Below are 26,404 nucleotides of genomic sequence, written 5' to 3'. Positions count from 1 at the left end.
GTGTCGATTGCCTCATCCCGGCAGGAGTTTTGCCCTACATAAAACTGTGGAAATTACCCTATTAATAGAGATACCGCCGGCGTTTTTGCGAACCGGAAAAACTATCTAGGGGACGCTCTGTGGTGGACTGACTGCTACGCACCCGAGACGAGACAAGAGTGTGCAACACAATCGATTCGGTCTTGTTCTTTTATTGCGGATAAGAGCACGCCTTTCTTGCTCTCGGCGTACCAAAAAGCGTTGCATGGTGGCGGCTTCCTTAAAAAGACAGAAGACCGTGTGACGCTTTCCTCTCGGTACCGTACTCGGAAATTGGAATCTTCGGCCCTTGATCGAACCACAAGCGGGTCTGTGCACTTTCTCACGACGAGACCCAGGCGACGGCGTCCGGTGAAATGTTTCGATAAGAAAATGTCAAATTGCTGTAAACTAGCTGGAGACGCGTGCGAAAAAGCCGCAGCTGCGGCTGAGCCAGCTCAGTACGTTCTTTTTTTGGAATGCTCCCAACCCAAGGAATGAACAGTATTGTTTATAGGGACTGTGGAAGCTAAGCTTCCGCTTCGTCAGCGATCCTTCTCGTTCAGATATTAGATATCGATCTTGGGCGGTTCCCCCAAGCGAAAGCGAAGGGCTGTCTCTTTTCATGTTTGCGCCACAACGGCCTTCCGAGAAGTGCACTCGTGCTTCCTGGGTCGATGCAGTCCTCCCACAATGCGCCGCCGCGCTCGTTCGTACCTGAGGGACTTGCGGAGCTTCGTGGTGTCTGTAGCCCGTCACAGAAGGGTGAAGGAAGGAAATAACGACCCGTGTTTTTGAACTCCTGGAGTGCTCACCTTTGCGGCCCAAACCGGCTCGAACACCAGAGCTGCTGCAAACAGAAGGGAAGACCTCTGTGGCCCAATTCCGCGTAGACACTATTATATATTACGACCTCCAGCTGAGGATCACACCTGAACGTGTATGCATATTACTCAGCAAGGCTCAGCTGGCGGCCAAGATGCTGAGCGCCAGTCTTGGGCTAGTTGTCTGTGTCTCTAGTTACGTTACTGAGTTACATCAGATAACAAAGCGTCCAGTAGGCCAAGGTGGTTCCTTGCTGATGCACGTGTTCAACCTGGAGGAAAGGCGCAACTTGCTGAGTTTCCTGCAGCCACTCGAGAGAGCTGGCCCAGCGACTCGTTGACACCGAACCGGTGCTATTCGGTGTGCTCATCTAGTAGGACATACAACGGCATACTGCCTCAGGCAGGAGGCTCGCCGCCCCGTCAATGGCCTTATGTGGATCTTCTCAGCTCGCTGCAACCAGTTCTACTCTTTGGCTTAAGGCACGTGGAACACGATCGTCTCTACGTAGAGTGTTACCACCAGGACAAGCGGCGTCGCCAAAGTCCTAGCTCAAGCACAAAAAAAATTGGTAGGGTAGATGCATACCAGAGCGTGGCAGTTGCCGCACTGGAAAATACTGCATGTGACGTAGAAGAGATCCCCACTTGGAGGATCGGAGCAGCGACATGCCGGTTCAAAATTCATGACCAGGTGTGTCTCCAAAATCACAATCGTTTTTAGTCACGAGGTCAATCTGCTTGCAAGTCGCGTGGCTCAGAAGAAAATCTTTTCCGTACTCGACAACGTCGTCGATGGAATGATCAAACTTGATGGGAGTTTCCATCTTCTTCCCGCGGAGGTACAGAGCAACGTGCGGCACCCGTTCGACACGTGTATGAGGATGATCGATATCTGAGAGGACATCGCCCACCAAAGAAGGAGAAAAGAGCCTGCGGTGTCTGTGCACTGAGGGAAGGTTGGCGAGCTACGCGACATGAAGTTGGTGCCGACGAAAAGTGCGCACTTTCAACCAACGTAAAAATAGAACTTCAATATATCGACCGTGTTTCCGTTCCTGAACGTGTACACGCCTAGGGGACCGAAAAGCCCGTTTGTTGATGCTGAGCCACCCATATAGAATCGTGCCCCAGAGGAGGGAACATAAGACGGTCCATGACGAAGCTACATGTAATCGGCGTCGTTTCTCTCGATGAAGCTTACCATTTTTAGTGACATCCATTTTATAGAAACGGATAGACCTGATTTGTGTGAACTCGGCTGCAAGGCGACGCAGTTGAGGCTCAAATCGTTTGCAGAAGCCGCACCTTCAAGTTCAACAGGAGGACAAAACAACCACAGAGGCATCCCGGGTCTTCAAACCGCAGTGTATGTGCACATTCGGTTGTTGTTACGAAATGCCGCTTCGTCGTATGGATTACAACTGGACAGGAACTTAGCAGGCGAAGAGTACAGACGGCGAATAATGCAGCGTGACAGCTTATCTGAGTTTCGTGATTAACTGTTGGCCGCCCGGTATACCAGATTCCTCTTACCACGGCGCATAGAAGAAAACGAGAGCATCGTGTTTGCTATCTACGACGTTCTTTTTGAACGTGTCTCCCACAAGATGGACGATAACCTGCTGTTCGGACGACTCCACAGCGCTTGTCGACTCGGATCTCACATATGGTGATAGCTTGCCTGCAAATCGGTAGGGAATGGATCACACGCGGACAGGTGCGACGGAAAGCAACGCGGAGGAGCCAACTGAGCCTCGCCTTTGAGTGTCCACTGAATTGGAGGCACATGTAGCCCACAAAGTTAGGTAGTATGCAATGTAATGCGAATATATAAAAGTGCATCACATTCCTCTCCATCGTCGCGGAATTATGTGTACACTGAGAAACGCTGGCCTTCAGCTACAACCCAGCGCCCTTCGTACACAGGCCGCCGCATACACCAGGACATATCCTTTAGGACACGGCAGAGGCCTAGTCAACTGTAGGGAAGGCCTATACGGCCACGTGAAATCTCCATTCGAGTCACTGACAGGCATCTCGAACCGAAACTCAAATGCGATGCAGAGCTACAGAGTCTTCCTGTGCTGTATTCCCACGAAGGCCAGGAGTCACTATTAAATCGGTGTCTGGCGTACAAGAGTACAAGTAGAGCACCGTCGTTCCACAAGGGGGGTCTATTCTCCTGTCGAAGTAACGTCGTAACAACTGTGAAGTACCAGAACACTCGACCCACGTCCCCGTTCGAAAAGGATAAGGGCAGATCCTTGGCGCATCCGGAACCCAGTCTCGCCCGATAAACGACGTGGGCAGACGAAGTCGCTCACAACGTTTTTTCACATGCGAGATCTTCAACCTTTTCACGGCGTGGCTGGCCATAGACCACTCTCGGATAAAGCTATCCGAGAGGCTTTCTGTATGCTCACCCATGAAATATTGTTCCTCGAAATTTCTCAGTTTTTCGTAGTTGAGGTGTCTGTCATTCAAGATGAACTTCTTCCACCCTTTGTTCATTTCCACGATGAGGGCGAGAGGCAGCGTGTCCTCGCTTCCTTCGGGCAGAATGTAAGCCCAGTGATGCATGAGAGACTTCGTAACGCTCACGTGGAAAATGGGTTGGCTGTTAAAATCAACAGCAAGATCCTGGAAGTCAGAGAGAAGCGTCCCAGAGGAGTCCTCCTCTGCTCCGCTCCCTCCGTTGCTGTTTTCTCCCCGCCTCTGTTCCGAGGTATCTCCACCATCTCTGGATTGTTTCTCGTCATAGAACAGAAAGAAGATAGTACCAGGCTGCTGTCGCTGCAGCTGGGACGACACTGTGTGAGACCAGCGGAAGTATTTTATCCCTCTCCTCATGGCTGGTCTGTGCGGTTCGTGGGAAGCAGAGCGCTCCGGTGCTTCTTGTTGAGATTTGTGAAACGCGTCACCAACTGGAGAGGAGTGACTGGTCAAAACAGGAGCGTTTTCGGCATCTCGTGCTCTGAGCACTCGACGGAGACCCGGAAAGATAAAGGAGGAAACTAAAGGATTGAAAACTATGAACACGCAGAAGCAACAAAACAGGAGGATCCACCACACGACGCGAAGAGAATGTCTTTTCCCTCGGCGCGCGCCCCCTCCCTTTCCCGTCACCTTCTCGTGAGGGGAGGAGTCCATGGCTGCCTCATTATATTCTTGCCTGGATCGCATTTCCGCTTTCATTTTCTGTTCGGACCCGCACCACACCCCCCTCGTGCCCGCTGCGGCCCAGGTGAGTCCCGTCTCAGAAAGAGGTATCCCGTCCGGCTCTTCCATATTTGGAACGGTCGGTTTCCCAACTCAAGATGCTTGCAGGAAAAAGGAACTCGCCAAAACCAAATTGTTTTTCGGGCAAAGGTGCTCCGGGCGAGTCTTCCAGCGGCACTCCTTTGGCAATCTTACGGGAAGCAAAATTGGTGTTTTTTTGTTTCTGATGTCTCTCCGAAGAAAAGTGCCTCTTTGGCATACCTGCTTGTTGAACCTTGCTTGGGAAGCACGTAACTTTTGAAAACTTAAACTGCACAGGAGGGAGCACGTGAATTCGTCTCGAGGCGCACGGCAGATCAAAAAGGCAGAGCAGTGTTCCAGACTGTTCTACACTGAAGTCTCCTCAAATCGAAGAGGCTGCTGTGCATTGTGAAAACCGAGAGGACGGAAGTTCTTCGAAAGCGGACAAGAATCCAGTACGAATTTCTCAAGGATTTCTGGTCTGTTGTGCGGCAAGGCAGGAGATAGATCGGACAAGCCGCCAAAAAAGCTGCCTCCCCTGACGCGAACCGAGGGACACGTCGAGACATCCGGCGTGGAGTTGGGCCTTGTTTGCGCCTCACAACGAGAGGCGCGCACCCACGTCAGCGGTCGCCTCTATAACTCCGACATTCCCACAGCGTATCGACGACAAAGTGAATCGTCGCTTTGCTTGCATAGAACAAACAGGATATGAAACCGTCTCGGAAGTGATCGCTGCCACGACAGCGTCGTCCTCGAAATCAGCTCGGCGGGCTAGGGCTCCAGTGGCAATGCATGACGATACTTTGGAAGCAGTTGACCGCCGCGTCCTCGATCGATTACGCGAGTACGAAAGCTTCTCATTTTTAGCTTTTCTGGTTACAGTTGAGCATCAAATGCTGCTGTATTTTCGATCTAGCATGACAGACGGGGGTGAAGGTGACTACGTAAGCTGCGCACAAAGTTGTCTGTCTCGCCCCCTATTGAAGCCCCAGTAGACCGGTTAGCCGCGCATGCAGTCCGCAAGTTGCAAAGGGTGTTCATAAACTGCGCACACATTCCATTTGCTGTTGCAAACACGCAAGATGCTCCACAAACTGCGGATCTCCTCGATCCAGGTGCGCATATGGTATGATTTCCAGGTCAGGTGCCGAGTTGACCGCACAGATAGAGGGCTCAACTTTTCCAGCCTCACACCGCTGGAAATATCGCAGATATGGAACGGTCGGATTTGTTCCCCTTTTATCGGCACTCTTCTATTTAGGTGCCTTTCATAAGGAACTCATGGCATGCCTCCCTCAGATCCTGTGACCCCTCTTTTTTCGGATCCTCTGCACGAAGGCCTGCCAGAAACGCCCGTGCCTTTCTCACACCAACAAACGAAAAGAGAGTGTATAGAAAAACATCGTGTCCCTGGTATCCGTTTAGAAGAAAACGCAATAGATTCGACGTCTTCAAAGTTTTCGTGAGAAGCCAATTTCCTTGCCAACAAACCTTTCAGAATTAATGACGGACCTTCAGATGGGCCAGGGGGTTCCATTTTACAAGGACCCAATGCAGACTTTTTTACCTTACTTAGCAGCGTAGTTGCAATTTATCTGTCGGAACCGGTTGCTTCGACGCATACACAAGTCAGCAGTACCTCAATACATTGAGACGACTGCAGCCCAGCCTTCTTTTTGCGCAGATTTGGTGCGTTCTCCACCGAAGAAGCTTCTCAGATTCAAATAGATATTGACGCATTCACGATTCAGGCCGCACGTTTCTCACCAACAATACACGTGTGCGTGAACGATCGCCGCAGCGTTTCATTCTCTTTCTGGTGATACTTTGAGATAAGTGGTCAAAGTTCGTCATTCGACTCTCGGGCTGGTTTGGAGTCGATCAACCCTTAGTGATTCAAATGGTGTGAGAGTGAACTGGCGAGGTGTGCTATTGTTGGCTTCTACTTAACCCAGAAGAGGACCACTAGCCGTCCTGATTTCAGAGACCGGATTGGTTACCATCAACAAACCATGAGGCAGCAGCCGAGGCACAGCTTCTCGAAAATGGGGAGGCCTGGAGCAACACTAAGTGCACTTGGAGAGGGCGCCGCGGAAATCACGTCAGGCACGAGCAAACGGGGCTTCGACGGGGTCACAGTCGACCGTGGCGGTTCAGTCGGTTCGGGAGGTGGAGGCTTTGAAGAGACACCAGGGGATGGGGAACAAGTGCTGTTGCCCACCGTAAGGGGTCTCCCGCTTCTCCTGCTGCCACACCATGTTGAAATTATATGGCAGGCAAGCGACAGTGAGGCGACCGCCACGGCGAGGGCCTCATCTGGGGCGCCGCTGCGAGAACCGGGAACTGAAGCACCAGCAACGAGCATGGCTAAAATAGAGGAGCTGGAAGGCTCTTCTTCAGGAACCGCTGCCTCTGGCGACAGTAAAAGTGGTCAAAATCCGACGGATTCAGCGCCTGGCCGGAAGCCTACTGCTGGTTCGCAAGCAGCAACAAGTCAGAATCAGCGTGGCACCGCCGGAGGCTCGACGTTGGGAAAAAAGTCCTCTGTGAACTCCTCTCATTTGCGGGAGAGTGTGGCCAGGGGAGGGAAGGACGGAGGGTCAGCCCCGGGTTCGCGGGCACAAGGATCCACTCTTGGCGGGGTTGCACCAGGACCCGCTGGCGGCGGAGCCGGTCGAAGTGGAAAACTGCGACCGGGATCCGCGATGACCACTCAGAACTCAGATGAAGACCGCGCTGTGCCGCGTGAAGTAGAGATGCGAAGCTGCGTTGAAGAGACCTGTCGAATCTTGCGCTTAGGACCCGAAGGACGCCGAAAACAAGCGGTTGTCGACTTCCATATCTTCAGCCTCTCGTTTGCCCGAGAAGCACAGCTTTGCCCGGCAAAGGCTGCCCTCTTCGTGTCCATTATGGGCGCTGCTCTTGCACAGATTGAGAAAGTGGCAAAAGCCGTGAGCATTCGAGCCTAGTCAAAGACCATCGGGGCACACAGCCAAAAAGGGGAGAGCTGCATGGACGCAGACTTTTGTTTGCAATAAGACCAGTGCGTTGCGTAGGCGTTGTGTTGAACACAGGTCACATTTGCCAAACCACTTTTCTCCTCACCGCTTCCGACTCTCTGTTCAGTGCACGACCGCTCGGGAGAGGTCGATCGCCTCAGTGCGTACTTGGGGCAGGAGCAGTGGTTTCTGGGTGCAAACAATCTTTTTCAGATGGGTAGCGAAGCTGCAGTGTTCTTTGGCGAGATATTTTGCAAGGAGACAGCTGACTCGCTGTCATTTATGGCACCACAACAACTCGTCGCATCCCTTCTTCACAGTTTACGTCACTCTCAGTAGCCGTGCGCCACTGCAATACCACGTAGCATTTCCGTTGGCCGGCAAAATCCCGTGGGTCTTTCGTGCTTTTGACTCTGTGCAGAACAACTCGATAAGCAAAGCGGAACTCCTCAAGTCGGTCCAGGAGCTCTTTAAGGCTCATACGTACGATCCGCTTGCCGCGGCCCGCCAATCGTCTGCCGTGCTTGAAGCATCGCTGTCGGCCAGTCAAAGCGCCTTTCCCTTTCTCTGTCAACGAGAGGCGACAAGACTGCTCAAGTTCGCGGAGCAAACTGTGGTGGCGCATTGCCGGTTGTATCTGTACTGTCTGAAGTATGAACAGAGCGAAATCTCACACGAGCATAAGCTTCACACCTTTCTGCCAGTCTGGCCTCCCAAATGTCCTCTTCCCCCACCCCAGTCGCTGCTTGGTTCGCTGGAGGGAACGGATGCCTCGGCCGAGGGGTCCGGGGTCGCCTCCGAGGCCGCCGGGACACGCCCTACCGACAGAAAGGACCGAAAGTCGAAGCACGGAATTCCCGCGGCTGCAAAGCATTAGTTTTGTTGGCGAAGCACGTGGGAGGCCCAAATTTCCAGAGTTGTGCGTGGGACTCGATTGCCGCACTAGCCTCGAGCAGGCAAGGGGCGATCTCGAACGGGTGACGGAGGCCGGGTAGGCCGTTTACGGGGAATGGGATAGCAGAGGATCTCTTTCACCGAAGGAACAATGTTGGTTTTAGAACCACGAAACGCAGACTTTGGAGGCGCATGCACAGTTTCTTCAGGGAACTTCAAACGCAATGGTCGGACTTCCTGTTTACTCTTTCAGGGGGTGCATTCACATTCATGGAGTATCGGATGACTCCATTACCACCGAGAGACAGTGAACGCACGCACTGTTCTTTTTCCATAAAACGACATGGGGAAGGAGCTACGGATAAAACTAGAAGACCACGGCCACACGATCAGAACTTGCGAACTCTGTTACAGCCCTGTCGGGTCCTGTCACCTCTTACGGGATTCCTTTGTTGGATCCACGAATAATACGAGAACCAGAAAAAACGAACACAATTTTCGCTATTCGCGCTTCACTATGCTTCCCACATCCCAGCGCCGTCTTCCCCATGGAAGAGAGGAAGAAAAGAGAGGTGCCGGAGCACAGCTCCAACAGAGGCCCTCTGCCCAGTACGGACACGCCTCGGGAAGCCTCCGGTATCTCTGCCGACAATATGGAAACTTCTCTACAGAAGACGCACGTAGAAGGGTCGTGTGGTGCTTTTACAACCAGTGTCCCTCGCACCGGTCTACCGGTCTACAACCATTTTATGCTGTAAAAGTCGCTAGTCAATGAGGACCCCCCTCTGGCGACCGAGTTCCCTTAGAGCGACTGCGATCTTCGCCACCTTTGGAGCAGAGCATTCCCGTACCAAGGACACAACTTCCTGCAGTCTTGTGATGTCCTCGTCCCCGGCGCTGAGCTTCAGAAGAAACCCGGCAGCTGAGCCTCTGAGAGCAGGCCAAAGTAGGGGGTTTCCATCTGCCGTATCCAGGAGGCTAAATGCCTGAGAGGAAACGCCACACATCATACGGGAAGCAAAGACAAAACTCCGGTTGAGCAAGCCGTGTTCGGCATTGCTCCCTGCCGCCGTGAGGAGCAATGGCTCCAGATGATCTCGTGGGAAGGACAGCAGCCACGCCCACGAACATAATTTCGTGCTTATGACAAAATGGAGGTTACCTTGCACGACTCTGTCTCTTTGGCAACAGTACAGCAAGGTATAGGGCCCATGGTCGCCCGGAGGAAGCCTATGCGATTGGGGCGCCTGTTAGTACTCTGAATAGATAGTGGCTAGCCTACAAAGTGAGCAGCCTTACTGATCGCTTGCCATCAATATCAGACGTTCATAGACTACGTACGTTTGTGGAACAGTAAATCTGAGATGTGGTTCTCGTGTTCTTTGGTGTAGAAATGGAACACACGTGGAGCCACCATGACCAACGATGGGAAGATCCCACACCCAAATCGCCCAATCCCGCATCTTTAATATGGTTCAACTCGTAGCAGGTCCGTAGGATTGACGAAAAACGTATCTTGAGATATTTTTGTGAGGTCACTAAGTGATCCGTACCTTAAGGGCAAAGTAGAAGTCCCCAATTGCATAGCAGTCATCGGCCACTTCTTTGAGAAGCGTGTGGAACTGAGAGCTATCGCTTTGTTGAAGACAGAGATGTAAGGCATGAGCGCAATCTCCAGTTGCAACGTAAACTCGGCATAACCAGCGTAAAAAAAGAGGATCTTTGACATATCTGAAAAAAAGACAGAAAAAGCACAATACAAAAAGTCAGTACGACCTGTAGTTTCTCGATAAGAGCTTGATGGAAGTAAAGAGAACCGAGAAGTGGCCTCGTTTTTTCTTCTGAAGACCCCCACCTCAGTTGCCACACGTACTCTTCGTCGTCAATCCTCAAAAGCAGCTCTTTTGCTTCTTCATAGCGTCCTTCTTGCCCCAAAGCCAGGGCTTTGTTCCACTGATATGAAGGCTCGCTGCTGAAGTACGGCTCCAGTCTGCTGGCGTAGTCGAGTGCTGCATCGTAGTCTCCCCGGAGAAAGTAGTAGTAGAACATACTCTGCATACCTCGGGACAACCACCAGAAGCAGCGAACGAGAAAGAAACCACCCCTTAATAACCTGAAGCAATCCTTCGGGCATTGAGTTCGGGAGACGCAAAGCATAGGCATCGTGTTCCGAACAGCTTCAGTGCACTTTCGCTCCACATGCAACTTGAGAAAAAGCAGCCGTTCTCGCCGGGAAGTATAGAACTGCCTTTACGTAATGTGCCGTCTGATGCTAGTTCAAGACTGACTTTGGAAACCCATCGCGTCCTTTTAGAGCAATTACAGACTAGTTTCTCTTCAGTTGCAGGCTTGGTTTTCGTGTACACTTTTAAAGTAGCTGGTCAAACTTCGACTGTCACCTTACCTGGAAGTGATTCAACCTCTAAATCAGCACTGCCGACGGTCCGGAACATTTTTTCCGCTTCACTTAGATGCTTTTCCGAATCTTGAGTTTGCCCAAAGAGCATGAATGCAAGAGCTCGAATGGTAAAATCACTGATAAACAGCAGGCGGCAAATGATGAGAAGCGGCAACTGCTGCGTGGCCGTGGACAAGCAGTATCCGACCTTTTCAGCGGCGCCCGGGCATGCAGACCACATGGTTCGCAAGTGCTATCTTCTTCGTAGAACAACGTAGCTATTGTGTTCCATCGAACATTGTGCAGGGATGCATCTCGTGCTCCTGCACGGCCGGTGATTGCCACGTTCTTCCTGTTGCTGGGCGTGAGAGTTCGATGTAGGCACAACAACCCGTGCCGAAACCTGGCTGCATTGGATTGGGACACATAACCCAGTGAAAACAAACAGCGGAAAAGCGACATCTATAAACTCTTGTCAGCGTGTGTGGCGAAAAGAGGTGTTAAGGCTCAGCACGAGAGTTACCCTAGTTCACAAGTGCCCACGGAACAGATGACGCTGCATCACTTGACTTCGACATTATTGAAGGACCTACGTCGTAGTGGTCGGCTCGTAGTCGCGCATGAGATCGAAAGCTGAGGAGTAATCACCGTTGCGAATATGAAGAAGAGTGAGGTTCAGTCTTGCTTCAGGAAGAATGTTGATCAGAGGGCCCCAGACTTGGAGACCCCGTGCACCGTTCTCGAACACGCACGCGTTATGTCGAAGGATGTCGTTGTGCTGGATGAAGAAAGTCTCTTCTCTGCCTGCCTCCTCTCCTAACAAGTGATAAATTTTTAGTGCGCTGGCGTCTGCGTCTTCTTCGTAGAGGCAGCAAGCAAAGAGATTAGAGGCGACGAGGGAAGTGCTGTGGCATGCTTGATATTCCTGTAATTCAGACAGTGCAGAAAGATCAACGCATAACCAACGGGACCACCGCTCTTTCCCCCTCTGAACATACGTGGCCCAGCAAGAGGCAGGTGGTAACACGGGAGCTACTCGAGCTTATACCCGTCTCTTCCAGGAGTGCTAGCACGTAGCCACCGCGTTCCAGGTGCACAGACAAAGATGCGCGCTCAGCTGTTGGCCGGAACGTTTCCACTTTCACGGGCGTTGCCTTCAAAATAGCTTAAGGACATATGATGCAAAAGGGCCATAGCAGTGGCTACTGAAACCGTACAACGGGTGGGGAGGAGCCTCGAAACTGCAAACACTGCTGGCAAGACTTGTGTGGTCTTACCTTTACGAGACCACGGGCTATTTCGAACATTTCCCCTTTGAAAGCAGCCATTGCGTAGTAAATTTTCAAGGCGTGGTATTCGCAGTGGTGAGAGAGCCACCGTCGATAAATGTCGCACGCGACGTCTGTGCGCCCCCGCATGTATTCCACTGCAGCAGTGGTCATTTGGTCATGGAAATCTTCTTCATCTAATTCCTCCAGCATTTCGTCTAAGCCCTCGTCTTTCTCGTGGTGTGCGATACAAGCAAGCAGGCGACGCCTCGTCTTTGTGTTCTGCGCAAGCAAGGCTTCCTGCTTCGCCGCCTCGAACATATACATAGCATATAGGCAGATAGCTTTGTACAGGTGGAGCATGCTGGTCCTCTCAGGGGTGTCAGCAGCGTCATCAGTCTGCTCATCTTCGGTGCCCTCTCCATCATCGCATGCTGACACTGTGCCCCGTGGCACATTACTGTCTAGGTCGTTGATGCCTCGCTTCTCGCTGTCGCTCTTCGCTGGCACGGGCTCAGCAGCTCCAGAGACTAGGCGTTCGACCCCAACGCTTGGGTTGTCAGAGACCGGCGCTTCTCGACGGTTCGCAGCGTCTTCTTTCGGCTTCGCTGATTCTCGCTCGCAGGGATTCTGTGCGTTTTCTGGGCACCGTTTTCCCCTCTGGAGAAGCCGGTCTAAACACTGGATCGCCTTCGGATACAACCCGGCGTGGAAGTAGCAGTAGGCAAACCAAAGCCGCAGCTCTGGTCGCTTTATTCCCTGTTCTCGCTCGTACTGGAGCAGTGTAATTGCTCCGAGGTAGTCTCGCTTTCGAAGAAAATCTTGCAGAGGCGGCAGTTGCCGAGCCGCTCGCTTCCGTTCCCAAGGCGTTTCGGAGGGGACGGAGAAGGCTTCGGGCCGCACAGTGGGCTTTTGCCACCGAAGAGCGGTTCCTGGCCTGATCATTTTTCCCCAGATCCTATTTTTTAAGGGGGAGGAATGTGCTGAAATGCGTCCCTCCACGAGTCCGTTCGAAAGCCGCAGCCTGATCCCCTCCACCCAGAAAGGTGTTTGCAGGTCAAATACAAAAACTACCGAGATCGCCCGTGGTGCATCCCGGGCGCTCCTTGACCCACACTCGCGAGAATTGAAGACGGAGATAAAAAGGCACGTCCCCACTCTCTATTTGTGCAGCTGGGTAGAGTAGATACTTTTCTCGAGTCTGTTGTGCATGAGCGACAGAGGACGGTTCTGCCTCCCTTTAGATTCACGGACAGCCAGGGGTTTTGTGCGACTGTGGACTGCTCGCCACCTCGCCTCTCACTTAGTTCTAGGGGACGGGATTGTGCTGTTCGAAAGAAAGCAAGGCGTGCATAAACTGAGACATAAATCCTCGCGTTAACGCGCTGGCGGGCTGTGGATTTGAGAGATGAGACAATCTGAACGGAGCCTCCGAGTCGAGCGCAAGCTGGCGGCGGCCAGCTCATGGAAACAAGACAACTTGCATTGCGTTCCGTAAATAGGATGTTTTTGTTCATCTCTTTCCGTTTGTATGTGCTCTGACTGTGGGGTACGGGTGCTGGAACTGTCTTCTCTTTTGCATTTCGTTTCCAACTGCGCAAGACGCCGGGAGCCACTCCAGCCTTCGTTACTAAAAATCACTCGCCTACCACGGTATAGGAGCCATGCTCCGGATTTCTTTTATCAGCACTCTTCCACGGTTGCAAATATTCCAACCTGCTCATCTGCTCATTTGCGAACGCGGAGTCGGATATATTCTTCGCTATCTCTGTCTTGGCGGGTCTCCTGGGGGGTGGGGGGTGTCGGCCGGAGGGCAATGCGTATACAATCGCTGGAACGCGGCGGTATGCAGAGAAACTGGGAGAAAAAGCACAGCGGCGTACCCCCGCTGTCTTTGCAGGTTCTCTCCTCTTTCTGGTGGCAGCCTACATTTCTCCACTCTGACACTTTGCGTGTTGCTGCGTTTTCCTCCTTTCTTGCGACCCATCCAACAAGCCTTCAAACGAGGACGTGGCACAATCTTGCACATTCGCTCCTGTGCACCCAGCACGTGTTGCCGCTACGCCACCCCACTGAAACTCGTGCTGTCTTTCCCCGACCCACGGTCGACTTGCCATTTCCCACTTAGTTTCTCCAACCTCTCTCCTGGGAGGTGTAACCGGCGAAAAGCAGCGGAGACTTCGGGTTGCCTTTTCGTCGCTTTTCACGTTACTGCGTCGTCTTTCCAGCGAGAAGAGAACGGAAAAGGGTAAGTCAGGACACTTTCGTTGGTCGCCTCTTCGTCCCGCGACATTTTCGCCCTCCTCTGTAGTTTTGGTGGGGTGTGCTTTGCGGTCGCAAGACCGGAACTCTGGCGTAGTGTGCATCACCACTGTCCCCTGTGTCGCCACAGTGAGCCGCGCAGTCTGAGCACGACTGGTTTTTCAACGTTTTCACGGCTTCGTTGCGATCTTTGTTTTCTCCTGTCGCTTGCTCGGCGAGGCGTGGCTCCCGTTTGCGGAAAACTCGCCTTCCAAGTTTCCGACACAAACAATAGGCAAGACCCCGGTGGGTGTGCCGCGTTGGGGCAGCTAGAGAGGCAGCGTGAACACTCTCTCCACCCCCCTCCGAAAATCACCCGCGAAGTTTTTCGCCGTCAGGCCTGCGTTCCGTCCAATTGCCACTCCCACCCCGAAGTTTTGCATGTGTTTGTTCTTCGGCGGATTTCTAGCCCCGAAATGCAAGTAATCGTGTAAGGAGTCCTTGCGATTAAAAAGGGTTGCCACCGCTTTTCTGAACCGGCGTGCCCTCGAAATCTTCCGCGCGGAGAGCAGCCCTCTGCGGACGGCGCTTTTCCCGTCGCGCAGCAAGGCTGCCGTCGAACTTTATCCCCTCGTGTAAAAACACCTCGTCTCTCTGTCCTTTGTCTTCCAGGAATCCCTGAAGGACGATTCTTTTCCACCCTTGTGCCTCCTCGCCTCCGGAACTCCACCTGCGATACCTTCGGTACCTTCCATTTCCTTTCATATTCTCAGCTGTCTCGACACTCTGTCCATCCACTCGTGTTCCCCGGTCTGCTGGCTCCTTCCCTTCAAATTTTTTCTTCCGGCGGGTGCATCCTCTCTTTCCTCGTGCGTTCTCTAAACTGTAAATCAACGTTTCCGTCCGGTCTTCTTCCTCTTCCAGATGGCGCCGCATGTGCTGCTGCCGTCCTGTTCGTCTCCCTGCCGCCCGGCCGGGTCTCCCGAGTCAGCGCAGACGCTTCTGGAGGCAGCAGTCGCGAAGGCAAAGTCGCCTGCCACCCCCTCAGATCTGTTCTCTCTGGCGCAAGTCTCGCCCGCTCCGGACGCAACCCCCGCAGCTCCAGCTTCAAAACCCAAAACGGCGATGGCCGACGATCACGGTCCCTCCGTTCCATCAGCCGCCCCAGTCGCGTCTCGTCCCCTTCCCTCTGACGAGAAGGCGCGGAGGACGCGCGCTGACGCCAACCCTGCGGGTGAACCGGGGAGCACTCCCGCCGCTCTTTCGTCGCCGGATGCCTCTCCGCGTGCGCAGGCTGTTCCGTTCCGTTCCTCCACTCCGGCGGCCAACCAGCCGCCCTTTGAGCCTTCAGACGCGCAGATCGCAGAGGCGCTGCTGATGAATGGATACCGCATCTCGGAAGACACCGCGGGCGATGCAGACTTCACGTTTCCTCTCGACTTTCAGACGCCGCTGAACTACGAGATCTACTCGTTCATTTCCCAGTGTCTGAACGCGGCGCAACTCAAGCAGTCGCTCTCGGAGCAGGGCGCCGGCCAGAGCGCCTCTGACCTTTCCAAGAGCCTTGCGAAGGCCAGCGAAGCGCGGGGCGAGCGCAGGGAAGCGGCGCGGAAGCAAGAACGGAGAAACGAGACGGACAAAGGGAAACGGAAGGAAGAGAAGGAGAACGCGTGGCCAACTCTCGAGGCCGGCGCGGCGCATCCGAGACGCCCAGGAGACAAACGCGAGACGGGCCCTCTGAAACCATCTCCCGCTGGCATGGGGAAACAGGGAAGAAACAGAAAGCAATGGAAAGCCAAGGAACCGAGCGGTGAGTTCCAACACGAAAGGCGTCTCTTCCTAGAGCTTTCAAGGCGCAACAGGAAGGTGACCTCGGAGAAGGTTCAATGCACAGAGAAGAGCACCAGGAAGCGGGGCTGTGCCGATAGCAAAATCGAAAGAATGCGATCTCCCGGTGACTCCACAGAAGCGTGTGTGAGAGCGGAGAGCACACCACTCAACGGAAAGACGCGCTTCAGTTTTCATCGGTCGATCGAAACGAGGAGACGAACGCGGAGAGCATCTCCTCCACAGAGAAGAGCAGTTCGTCGAAGCGCAGGAACCCTATCGAGATGTCTGTGTCGCCTTTCTGTTTTCACGTCGTACCAACGCGCTGTTCTCACGGTGTCTCCTTTTGCGTTTCTTCTGCAGGCCAGGAAGACGCCCATCCTTACGCTTCACCCCCCTCGCCTCCGGAGTCTCCCGCCCCTGTCCCGGCTGCTGTGCGTGCAGCTCCTGGTGCGTCGTCTCCTGAGGCTCCGGCGGTATCTCCGATTGCGGAGACAGCTCAGCCAGGCCTTGTCGCGGCCTCACTGCCCTCGACCGCGGTCCGGGCGCCTCCTGGCCTTTCGGGCCCAGACGTGAACACGGCGCTTCTGCGCGCGGCGTTTCTGGGACGCGAGGACATTGTCGACTTGTGCCTGAAGCGGGGCGGAGATGTCTCCTTCTCCGACCGCGTAGGGCGGACGGCGCTGCACTACGGCGCGGCGACAGGGACGGAGAAGATCGTCAGGAAACTCCTCGAGGCGGGCGGCGAGGCGAACATCAACAAGCGCGATCGAAAGCACTGGACGCCGCTCCTCATCGCCGTGACGAAGACGCACTCTGCCTGCGTTCGCCTCCTCCTCGAGAAAGGTGCGGAAATCAACGCCACACTCTGTCACCGCTGCGCGCCGTGCAGAAGCTCTGCGCAGTCGCAGGGCGCAAGAGCCGATCTCGGAGACAAGGGTGAGGCCGAGGCAGCAAAGGGCGAGGCAGCTGATGCGGCAAACGAAGCGGGAGAACGAAAAGAGGACGTGGACAAAAGCGGCAAGGCCAGTTCTGTCCCCGGAACGAACGACCCTGAAGGCCCGGTCCAGACGTGGAGCGCCGCCATCCACTTCGCCGCAATCAAGGGAAACGTCGAGATCTCCAAGCTGTTGCTCGACTACGGCGCAACAGGTGAGCAAAACAGAAATATGGCAACTCTGCGTCAATATATATATATATATATATATGTGCGTGCGTATGGATATGCTCGGTAGAAAGGTGTTTACAGAGTGGGTTTTTCGTAGGTTGGTCTGTCTCCGGGTATATGTGTGCGGGGTGCGGGCGTTTTCGGTGTGTCCTCGCGGGTTGTTCCATGTTTCAGTTCGTCTGCCTGTGTTTTCCTCCGTTTTCGCTGGATTTTCCCTGCAAAGCTGCCGGCTGTCCGATTCTGTGCAGTGAACGACGTGGACAGCGACAACAGACCGCCGCTGCACTACGCAGCCTGCCGAGACAATTCACAGTACGTCTCGTGGCTGTTGTCACGCGGAGCGCGCCTCGACTTGTTCGACGTGAATGGCCGAAGTGCACTGCATGCAGCTGCGATCAAGGGTCAGCTGCAAAACGCCCAAAGCATCCTTGAGGCCGCTGACCCGGTGACGGCTCTTCTTCTCCTCCGGCGAAAAGACAAGTGGGACATCACCCCTGCGCAACTCGCCAAGCTGCATGGACAGAATGGCGCTGTAAGTTCAGGAACAGGAGAAACGGGAAAGGGAACCCCCAGACGGGACTCAAAAGGCGTAAATATACATCGATGCAGCACACTACTACATGTGGAGGCATGCGTAGACAATCCACATTTGCGCATATATATATATATCTGTAGGTCGACATGGCCGAGAACTTCCTTTTTGAATCTAGGGTGCATGTGGATGAATCGAAGACTTCCGAGGAGGCTGGGAGATATCTCTATATCTGCATGTATATATATATATATATATAGATAGATAAATAGATAAATATCCTTATACCAGTGCTCCTTGTAAGCGTCTCGGTCAGCCGAGCGACATGGATATTTGGGTTTGAATGTGAGAAATGCCGATTTTTTCAGTATTTGCTGCTGAAGTCGTATGCGGATCAGCTGGAAGCTACCCTGGGAGACCTCGCGCCTTCAATTGACGCCGAGAATGCCGACGTGCGTCTCCTGAACCAAACCATCACGGAGGTCCTCGCCACAGGCATGCAAGTAAGTGTGCTGCCGGGACGCGAGTTGTCGGCACCCACGCAGATCGAAGCCGAACAGAAGCTGCCTCCTGTTGTGATCACGAGTGCACGGTGATCTTTCTGTTTTGTTTTCCAGGAAGTGAAGAAGAACAAACTCGAAAGGACCGTCGCGCGTCTGGGCACCGTCACGTGCCTGAAGGCCTACCAAAAAACGATGATGGTGCAGGGAATGGGTAAGCCAAGGAACGGCATCCCTCTTTTCTGCCATCTTTGCGTTACCGTTTTCGGAATCTTGGTTGTTCTCGACAGCTTTCTGAGTTCCCTTCGACCTTTCTGTATCGCCAGAGGCAAACGCATGGAAACGGTGCGTTCAGCTTCGTCTCGCGTGTTTGTCGTCTTCGCTTCGGTTACCTGACACATAGCAGAAGTACGACACCCTGTGTTCTTTGCGGGGAAATGTGTCTCTGTTCCTGCCTCTGTCGCGCCCTCAAACGTCTCTCGCGAAACGTTTTCCCTCTTTGCAGGAGGCATGCTCGTCGCTGATGGTAGCCGGCCCAAGACTGCAGGAGGCGTCTTCTTCACACTTCTGCGCGAGATGGCGCGTCAAGGCGAAATCAGTCGAGAAGACCTTATTTACATCGAAATGGTAAATCCCAGTTCTTCCCTTCGTGTGATCGCGTTCCTCTTGCTGTCTTCCATCAGTCGTCTGTCGTTCTCGTCTCGCTTCCTCTCTTGTCTCTCCATTTTGAGAGTGTTGTCGGCCTTCCCCGCACATGTCCGGCTGTGCGAGTATGGCCTTCTGTCTCGGTTCTTCATTTCGCCTTTCTTTCATTTTGGCGACTCGGCGTTCGTTTCCCTTGCATTTCCTTGACTTTATCCGTGTCTGTTCCCTCTTTTCACTTCAGGAGGATGGCGAAGCGAAGAAGGCGCTGCGGCGGCGTGCCCGTCAGAAGCAAACGGCGTCTGCCGCTGTGGACTCCGCCCCTCAAGTTTCTCGCCGCGCGCCGAACTCCGCTTCGTCTGGACGGACCTCGAACGGCGGGGCTGCTCGCCCCTCGCCGACTGCGCAGGCTGGCTCAGCTTCCTCGGGCGCAGCCGGGAACTCCCGCTTTTCGTCAGCTCGCCCCGGTACGAGGCGCGCGGCAGCAGCCAAGCCTCAGGAGAACGCGCGTGCGCCGCACGCCTCGTCGCAAAGAAACTCGGTGGGCTTTTTCTTGTCGCCGCCTGCCACGATGTCCTCGCCGAATCTGCCGCCGCGCTTGGTTTCTTCGGGGACGAAGACGCGCCCGGGCAGTGCGCTCTCGTCAAAGAGCAGCGGCGCGTCGACTGTCGGCGGGTGTACGTACACCCCGCTGGCCCAGGCGATCAATGCAGAGACGCTGAGCAACAGCAGCAGCCGCGGAAGTTCTCCGCAGCAGCAGACGCCGACAAATTTCCCTTCGGTCGGCTCCTTCGTGGGGACGCAGCCGCAAGGCTTCTACCCCTTCTCTATGTACCCTGTTTACCCGTTCTGGTCGATGGGCTTTCCGACGCCGTTGTCGCCGCCGCCCATTATGGGCGCGAATCTATCGGGAAAAGAAGAAGGCTGCGCGCCCTTCTTCTCGAGTCCGTCCTTCTTCGCGCCGCAGGCTGCAAGCGCAAACACCTTCTTCCAGCGAGGAGAGAAAGGCGACAGCCGCAAGAAGAACGCCACGGGTGCCGTCCCGAGCTTCCCGCCCTTCTTTCCCGGCGCGCCGGGGGTGTACTTACACCCCAGCAGAGAAGAGTCGGACGTGCAGGAAGCCGCGAGCAAGAAGAAGGGACGCCCGCAAAAGAAGAAAGAAAGAGAAGAAGAGAGCAAGCGGGAGTGGCGAGAGGAAGAAAGGACTCGAGGCACAGGCAGCGCGGACCGAGAAGGCGGACACGACGCTGAGGGAGAGAAGCACGAGAGGGAGATGCCAGGAACGAGAGTCGCGCAGGCTCGCGACACGCACCGGCAAACGGCGAGTCCGGAGAAGCCCCAAAATCAACAAGTGAAGGACGGAGACGAGGAGGATGGTTGGAAAGTCGTGAAGAGCAGACACGCGGAAAAGAGGGCAAACGATTCCGGGAAAACCTTCCCCGGTGCGGGGAGCTCCGCTGGCGGCGGAGGCGTGAGGGGCCGAGGAGGAAGAGGCCGAGGCGCCGGAGCCCGCGGACGAGGGGGAAGAAGAAACCCCGAGTGAACGACTTTAGAGAAACGGGGTTGTTCTCGCAACTGTCGCTTCCAGATGGGCAACAGAGACACTGCGACTCTGGAAAGAAGCGACGCTTAAGGGGCGAGAGGCGAGAAAAAGCGGGAGGGCGGGGAGGATCGGAGAAACAAGAGACAAAGATTTTCTTGCTTCTAAACGGAGGAAGATGGACACGAGAACAGAAGGGCGAGAAGAGGGTGCAGACTGGACAAGTAGTAGACTGGGCTGAGGAACTGTTTGTGTATGCATGCGTGTGTATGTGTGTCTTTTTGTCTCCTCTCTTCCCGCCAGTTTGTGCGGTTTCAAGGATTGTCTTGTCTTTCTGGACTGCGGGAAACGTCCATTGCGCAAGATACACCATCCGAGTCGTGTGCAGTGTTCAGACTCGCGGCAAGCGACGCATGCCTCGTTTTCGCCACTGAAAAAACTTGTGAGACCCGCTGTACAGACTGCAGCTGCCGGCACCGTCAGCGACAGAAATCCGACCTAGCATACCTAGCATCGTTTTCAGTTCGGACACGCAACCCGTGTCCCCGTTGAGTGTCTCGCAACGCAAAAAGGAACAGGAGGGGCGTGCGAGAGCGTCCCTGGAAACCAGTGAACGCGACCTTCCGGTTTCCCGCACGTGGCTTAACAGGCCCCGGCGAGTCGCGTGGGAAAGCTGTGTAGTCGTATAAACCGTGGCTTTCGTCCAAGCAATATACGATCCTGTAGTGAGGTATATGTAGCTCATATACCGCATATAAAATGAATGCCGCTTGTGGAATAGCACTGCCTATACTTATCAAGATCATGCTGTATGTGCACATAATCACTGGCTACATGTCGAGTCTTAAATCGTGGACGCATCGCCATTTAGGAAAGAAAGAGAAAGCTGACTTGCGCGTGGGTTTTTCACGTGACTTTTGCTTCCGAGTGCTGGGCGGTATTTCGAGAATAATTCGACAAGGAATCTAGATTTCTGTGCAATCGTTGGAGCAAAGACAGTCCACCGCTCCAGCTGGTGTGTGGAGTTGAGATTCGAGGCATGTGGACACCCAGGCTAACACATGTCGAGTCACGGCTGATAAACGTTCACTGAAAACAGCAGGTCGGTTCTACAGGACGTACATGTGTGGGTGCCGGCACACCGGCGTCAGCAGGACGAGAAGCAAAAAGAGTGTAGACTGAAGTAACGGAGTGCAAGTAAACGGAAGGTCAGAAGACGCGAGACGCCCACAGAAAAGAAAAAAGACGAGAGCGAATCGAAAAGTTGAGCACCCACGAAACCGAAAAATATCCTATGAAAGGCAAGAGACGAATAATCAACTTTTCCTTAGGAAGGCAGTCATACCGACGGAGAGTCATTCTCGCCATATATATATATATATATATATATATATATATTATGTGTAAACGAACCAGCAGAGATATGTGGTTTGCGAAGGCGAAGAAGATTGTAGAGTTTAAAGGGAATATTGAAGCTGTTGAAGGTCTCGTGAGAGGACGTTGAAGCAGACCTTGACGCGGCCTGCGTGGCGTGTCCGTACCACTGCAGGGGAAAGAAACGGAGACGGTCGAAGCTCCAAATGTGGACGGCGAGACTCAAAAGGGGAGAACCAAGTAGGCAAAAACACAGATACACACGGACAGATCGTATTTCACTGTGCCCAGAAACACATAAACAGGACAGGAATATGTTTCTTATGAGGAAACGATAGAGTTACAGGTATCGTTGCCACTACCCCGTGAGAGGCCATGCGCTTCCTCCAGCTTTTGTATCTTTTTTCGGAGATTTGTTCGCGGCCCGCCCTGCCCAGCAACTTCCTTTTTTCCCTCCTTGCCCTTTAAGGCACAGAGATAACTTTTAATGCGCGTTGTTCTGCGAAACAACGGGGAGGATCCACCGGACGCACCTTCGCGGCCTTCGCTCCGCGCCGCCGTCTGGGGATCGACATACTCCGGCCTGCAGCCTGTCGCCCAGGCGATAAGTCTCTGCAGCCAGGACGAGGACGTAATCGAATAGAGGTGAAGCGTGCGGATGTGCCTGCAAAAGAACGGAAAACCCTTTCAATTCGTCCGTCGTGGGGTTCCAAGAAACACGACGCAAAGGCCCCGGGATCCGAACGGAACGGGGAGATAAGCACATGGCAAGGAACAGAAAGGAATGGCCTCAGTTTTGCAAACAGCTGTTCCAGAGAAAGGCATCACATGAGCCTCCCTACCTAGCTGGGTGGCTGTCGCAGTGCGAGACGGAACTTGCTTGCTCTGATCTACACGAGAAAACGACTGCTCGAGTCGCAGCTGAGTGAACGAACCTCTATCAGAGACGTATAGACAGAAAACGCGTTTGTTTCAACGTGTCCCTAGCTATACAAGTGTATATGCGGATACGCCTCTTTTGATTGGTACCAGGTCTAGTTACGAGGAGAAAACCGGACTTGGCTACTTTGAGACCTGACAGCAAATACAGTGGAGCGTTCCGGCCACCCATGGCTTGGTTGTTTGAATCGATACATGTGTGCAGAAAAACAGCCAACTTTCACCTGTGCCTACGTGCCTTTGTGCACGCATGTGCACCTGCACATGGCTACAAACGCGCATGCAACCGTATTTCGCCTTAGAAAATAGAAAAGGACAACTGGAAAAACGAAGGCGCCCAGGAAGATGGGCAATCTGCCCCGTTTCGCGGAGTTTCCTCTCGCGTTTTCGTCTTACCGTCCCGGTTGGGTTGGCACATGCACGGAGCTGTACCCGACGAGAACTCTTCTGTTGAGCCTGCGGCGGGAGGCAGAACACGCCAGCGAGCGAGAGTCGAGCAGGCGAGAAGAAAGCGAGACAACACGCGGCCTAAAAGAGGGGCTGGTGGCGGGACATGCGCTTTTCCCCGCATTTTGTTGGAAAGACAAAAGGGAGTCGGAAGGAGAGAGCAAGAATCCACAGATTCTGCGTGCGCGCCCGCCAGGGGGGGTTTTCCTCGGAAGGTTCGGGCGCCGACAGAAAAACACCCGAGGCAGCTTCGCGTTAATACACAGGACGACAGACGTGACCAAAAACAGTGAGAGGCATGTCGGAACATGAACGACAGGAGAGAGAAGACGGAGGCTCGCGTGCGTCGGTTGACAAGGACAACGTTCCACAGTTGATCCATTAAACGGCGATTCGAAACCCCCACGGGGGTCAATTTCTCACCAGTCGGTCCCGTAGACGCAGAGCACCAGGCGTGGCCAGCCGAACGGATTTGTGGACTGAAAAAACAAGAGAGAAGCGAGGCGTCTCCCGGTGTAGCCCGAGAAGGCTCAACCCCAACAAGAAAACCCTCCTCAACACTCCTTTCTGTAATTCTGAGGCAGAGCTTCCCAGGAGATTCGGCGTCGAAGCTGCGTCTTGGAGAGATCTCAAAGTTTGCATGTGCTGCGTGATTCACGAGCTTCCAGATGGCCAAAACTACCAATGGACTTGCCGCTGTCGGCTCTTTCTCCCGCCCCTTCGATTCGTGCGATCCAGTTCGCAGAATCGAGATGCAGGCGGCCCCCGCGGCCGACGTGTTTCTTCTTCTCTGGGGGCTGGACACTCTGGAAGAGTTTAAGAGGCGGTGTCTCTCTGCACTGCTCCTGCACTTTTTCTTTCGTCGGAGGCCGGTCTGATTCCCACCTCGCTTCGCTCGAGAGGGAAACGACGCAAGGAAACAGTTCTCACTTTGAAGATGAGGCTGAACGGGAGGTTCCAAACAACTTGGTCTGGACCCGCGTTCAGGGGATAGGACAGAAACTCCAGAGCGAGATGTGAGCCTCGTGCAGCGTACGCAGTTTGCGAGATCGCTTGTTCTTCGCCCTGAGAGAAAAGAGCGGAGAGGGGAAACCCCAAACCCTGCACGGTCGCAAAATGCGACCGTCGCTGCGAGGCGGGGATCTCATCCGCACCAAGAGCTTTTCTCCCCTGTGTTGGACCGTACAACGATAAACAGGTTGAATTTTACACGTAAGCGTCAACAACGGTAAACACGAGATGTTTCGACGAAAAAACACCAGGAAGACCTTCCTTATCTTGCCGCCACAAGCTACACCCCGCTTGCAAGCACCTACCCCTTCCCTTACAGAGAATGAAGAGAGAATCCACAAGCACGTGAAGGAAAAGGGACCTCCCCACCGTGGCATCTGCAGGACAGAGAAACGCTAGTAAAACAATGGAAAGCCCCTGCTGCCTGTGGATATAGTTTTCCGTAGATCTACAAAGGGATCTCTGCATTTCTACTTGCACGTCTAGAATGCCTGCGAACAAACATATCTATAAAATTGCGCGGCTTTGTCCACGCAAAAAAAACACGAATCTCGACATATGGGACTAAAAGCAGGTCTCCAAGAATCACAACCTCCACTGCCATGTTCAAAGAAATCTACATATTTATATGAATAATTATTTATGTATGTGTGCTTTGAAGAGAGAAAAGCGTTGCTGTGACTGGGATGCCTCAGGGATTTGAGGCGAGTCTCTGGTGGTTGTTCAGGAAGAACAACCAGTGAAATCTCTCGCACCTACCGAAATGATACTCCAGTCAGGTCCATGCACGAAAAGGTATCTACACACGAGCGCTCCAGCCCCCAGGCCTCCATCGATGACGGCGGAGACAATCTCGCCTGACACAATGACCTGGAAGTACCGCGGGGAGAATCGCTCCGCTGAATAAAAACAACAAGACAGAAGGGGACTTAGAAAAAACTGAAAGACAGGAAACGTGTGTGGCAACACACTTCCTCCATTTCTTTGTGAACTGCTTGCACGAATCTCTTATCATCCGCGTAATGAAATCTACAGCTACGAATGGATAGATATGCTGATCTCTGTGCGTATGCATGGGTGTATGCACATGAGCACAAACAAGAGAAAAAGTAGATTTGCACGTGTTCCTTGTGGAGAACGCCCAAAACACAAAAGTGACTTGTGGAGGGGACTCGACTAGCAGGGAAGAAAAGACACGGTTTTCTTTCATTTGCGGGGTGAGCCTTTGGCGTTGCCGACTCCATGAGATCGCTTACTGGAACTATTGATCGACGAGGAAGACTTGACCAAACTTTCTACGCAGGAACACAAAAGTGGACCTCCACGAAGATTTTGGGAAGGAAACAAGTATTCTGTGTTTAAAAGAAAATGTGGTCACCTTCAGAGAACAAACTTTGTCAGTTTATCGTCTGCTTGTGTAAGGCTAGCACTTTGCTCTGAGCACATGGGCAGTCCGAAAATGAACATTCACGTACAGTACATCATGGACTTTCTATTTCTCCCCATCGAAACTTGAAGCTTTTAACCGGGTAGTCAGACGACGTACAGCGTCGCTGGCTCCACTCGCCACTGTTACACGGGTTTCTTTCTACGGAACGACTTCTTGTCGAAACCGAATGCCTTCTGCAAAAAAGTCGATATTAATGCCATGCGCGCCCACGACAGCTAACAGTCATCATCTGCCATCTGCAGCGGAAAAGTGGAGCAAGTTGGTGAACCTCTACCGGGTTTCTTTGCAGCATCATCAAAGAAGGGCTTTTGTATTCGAAATAGGGGATGCGAACGCTAGGGCGTCACTGGTTTTACAGCCACGAGTAGTGTCTGTTGTCTGTGATTTTGACGATTTGTTCCAGTGAAATGTTGCCTTTTACCAGTGGCGCTCGGAGCAACAGCCACAGAAGGAGGCCATGAACTCAGCTCTCCTGTTCGGATCATTCTCTCGTTCCTTTCCAGCTTCAAGGCACGAATTGCGTTCCTTTCGAACTTTCAAAAGAAGGCGTAAACGAAGCCTCCTTTCTGAATGAGAGCTCTGGACACGCTCACGGCCTTAGCTTCACTGGAAGTCGCAGAGAAAGGGATTAACATCTCCAGTTTTAAACGGGTTTGTTTTCGGCGAATACCTTCGGTTTCAGACTACCCGACTCGCGTTCCTTCGAACAGGTTTTGGGGCAAGCTTCTTGCGAACGAGATGATCCTCTGCTTGACCCCAACACTCGGCTATCAAGAAAAAACAAACGACGGTAATTTCGGGTGAAAAAAACCACCAGAGATCCCCAAGAACGCTTCTGGAACTCAAAGTCAACACCGTGGATCACGCAGCGCAAGGCTACAGCTCTACAGCCGAAATGTGACCTCGTTTTCAGAGACTCAGACAGTTTCTTTCAGAGGACCCAGAAGCTGGTGGATCTATTTATTGTCCTCTCTATTTCGCCACAACGAAGGCATGACACGTTTGCATGCGGTGTGCCTTTCTGCGCAACATCGCGCAGGCTTCCGGCGCAGTGTAGGAGAACATCGCATAGATATCGGCCAAACA

General features: G+C 53.4%; 5 protein-coding genes across 5 annotated transcripts; 2 read left to right on the top strand and 3 right to left on the bottom strand.

Annotated features, from left to right (window-relative positions):
• Window positions 1–1,519: 1,519 nt before the first annotated feature.
• On the bottom strand, window positions 1,520–3,995 carry NCLIV_029320 (putative thioredoxin domain-containing protein; the record flags this gene model as incomplete). Its single annotated transcript, XM_003883128.1, has 4 exons — window positions 1,520–1,737; window positions 2,047–2,150; window positions 2,379–2,526; window positions 3,269–3,995. The coding sequence occupies 4 exons, from the start codon at window positions 3,993–3,995 to the stop codon at window positions 1,520–1,522; spliced, it is 1,197 nt and encodes a 398-aa protein (XP_003883177.1).
• Window positions 3,996–6,100: 2,105 nt separating this feature from the next.
• On the top strand, window positions 6,101–7,057 carry NCLIV_029310 (conserved hypothetical protein; the record flags this gene model as incomplete). The annotated part of the gene is made up of 1 exon (XM_003883127.1): window positions 6,101–7,057. The coding sequence occupies one exon, from the start codon at window positions 6,101–6,103 to the stop codon at window positions 7,055–7,057; it is 957 nt and encodes a 318-aa protein (XP_003883176.1).
• A 1,688-nt stretch (window positions 7,058–8,745) lies between these two features.
• Window positions 8,746–12,592, bottom strand: NCLIV_029300 (conserved hypothetical protein; the record flags this gene model as incomplete). The annotated part of the gene is made up of 6 exons (XM_003883126.1): window positions 8,746–8,967; window positions 9,535–9,712; window positions 9,837–10,041; window positions 10,386–10,516; window positions 10,973–11,304; window positions 11,657–12,592. The coding sequence occupies 6 exons, from the start codon at window positions 12,590–12,592 to the stop codon at window positions 8,746–8,748; spliced, it is 2,004 nt and encodes a 667-aa protein (XP_003883175.1).
• A 2,220-nt stretch (window positions 12,593–14,812) lies between these two features.
• On the top strand, window positions 14,813–20,100 carry NCLIV_029290 (hypothetical protein; the record flags this gene model as incomplete). Its single annotated transcript, XM_003883125.1, has 7 exons — window positions 14,813–15,698; window positions 16,079–16,867; window positions 17,132–17,415; window positions 17,784–17,918; window positions 18,033–18,129; window positions 18,421–18,542; window positions 18,802–20,100. 7 exons carry the CDS (start codon window positions 14,813–14,815, stop codon window positions 20,098–20,100), a joined length of 3,612 nt encoding a protein of 1,203 aa, XP_003883174.1.
• Window positions 20,101–21,554: 1,454 nt separating this feature from the next.
• NCLIV_029280 (conserved hypothetical protein) lies at window positions 21,555–25,374 on the bottom strand (the record flags this gene model as incomplete). The annotated part of the gene is made up of 7 exons (XM_003883124.1): window positions 21,555–21,640; window positions 22,005–22,135; window positions 22,807–22,866; window positions 23,281–23,336; window positions 23,788–23,922; window positions 24,628–24,767; window positions 25,344–25,374. 7 exons carry the CDS (start codon window positions 25,372–25,374, stop codon window positions 21,555–21,557), a joined length of 639 nt encoding a protein of 212 aa, XP_003883173.1.
• Between the last annotated feature and the right edge of the window lie 1,030 nt (window positions 25,375–26,404).

This window comes from Neospora caninum, chromosome VIIb, assembly GCF_000208865.1.
Source record: "Neospora caninum Liverpool complete genome, chromosome VIIb".
Lineage (NCBI taxonomy): Eukaryota > Apicomplexa > Conoidasida > Eucoccidiorida > Sarcocystidae > Neospora > Neospora caninum.
The sequence above is the reverse complement of the archived record's forward strand: the minus strand, read 5'-3'. Positions and strand labels throughout refer to the sequence as shown.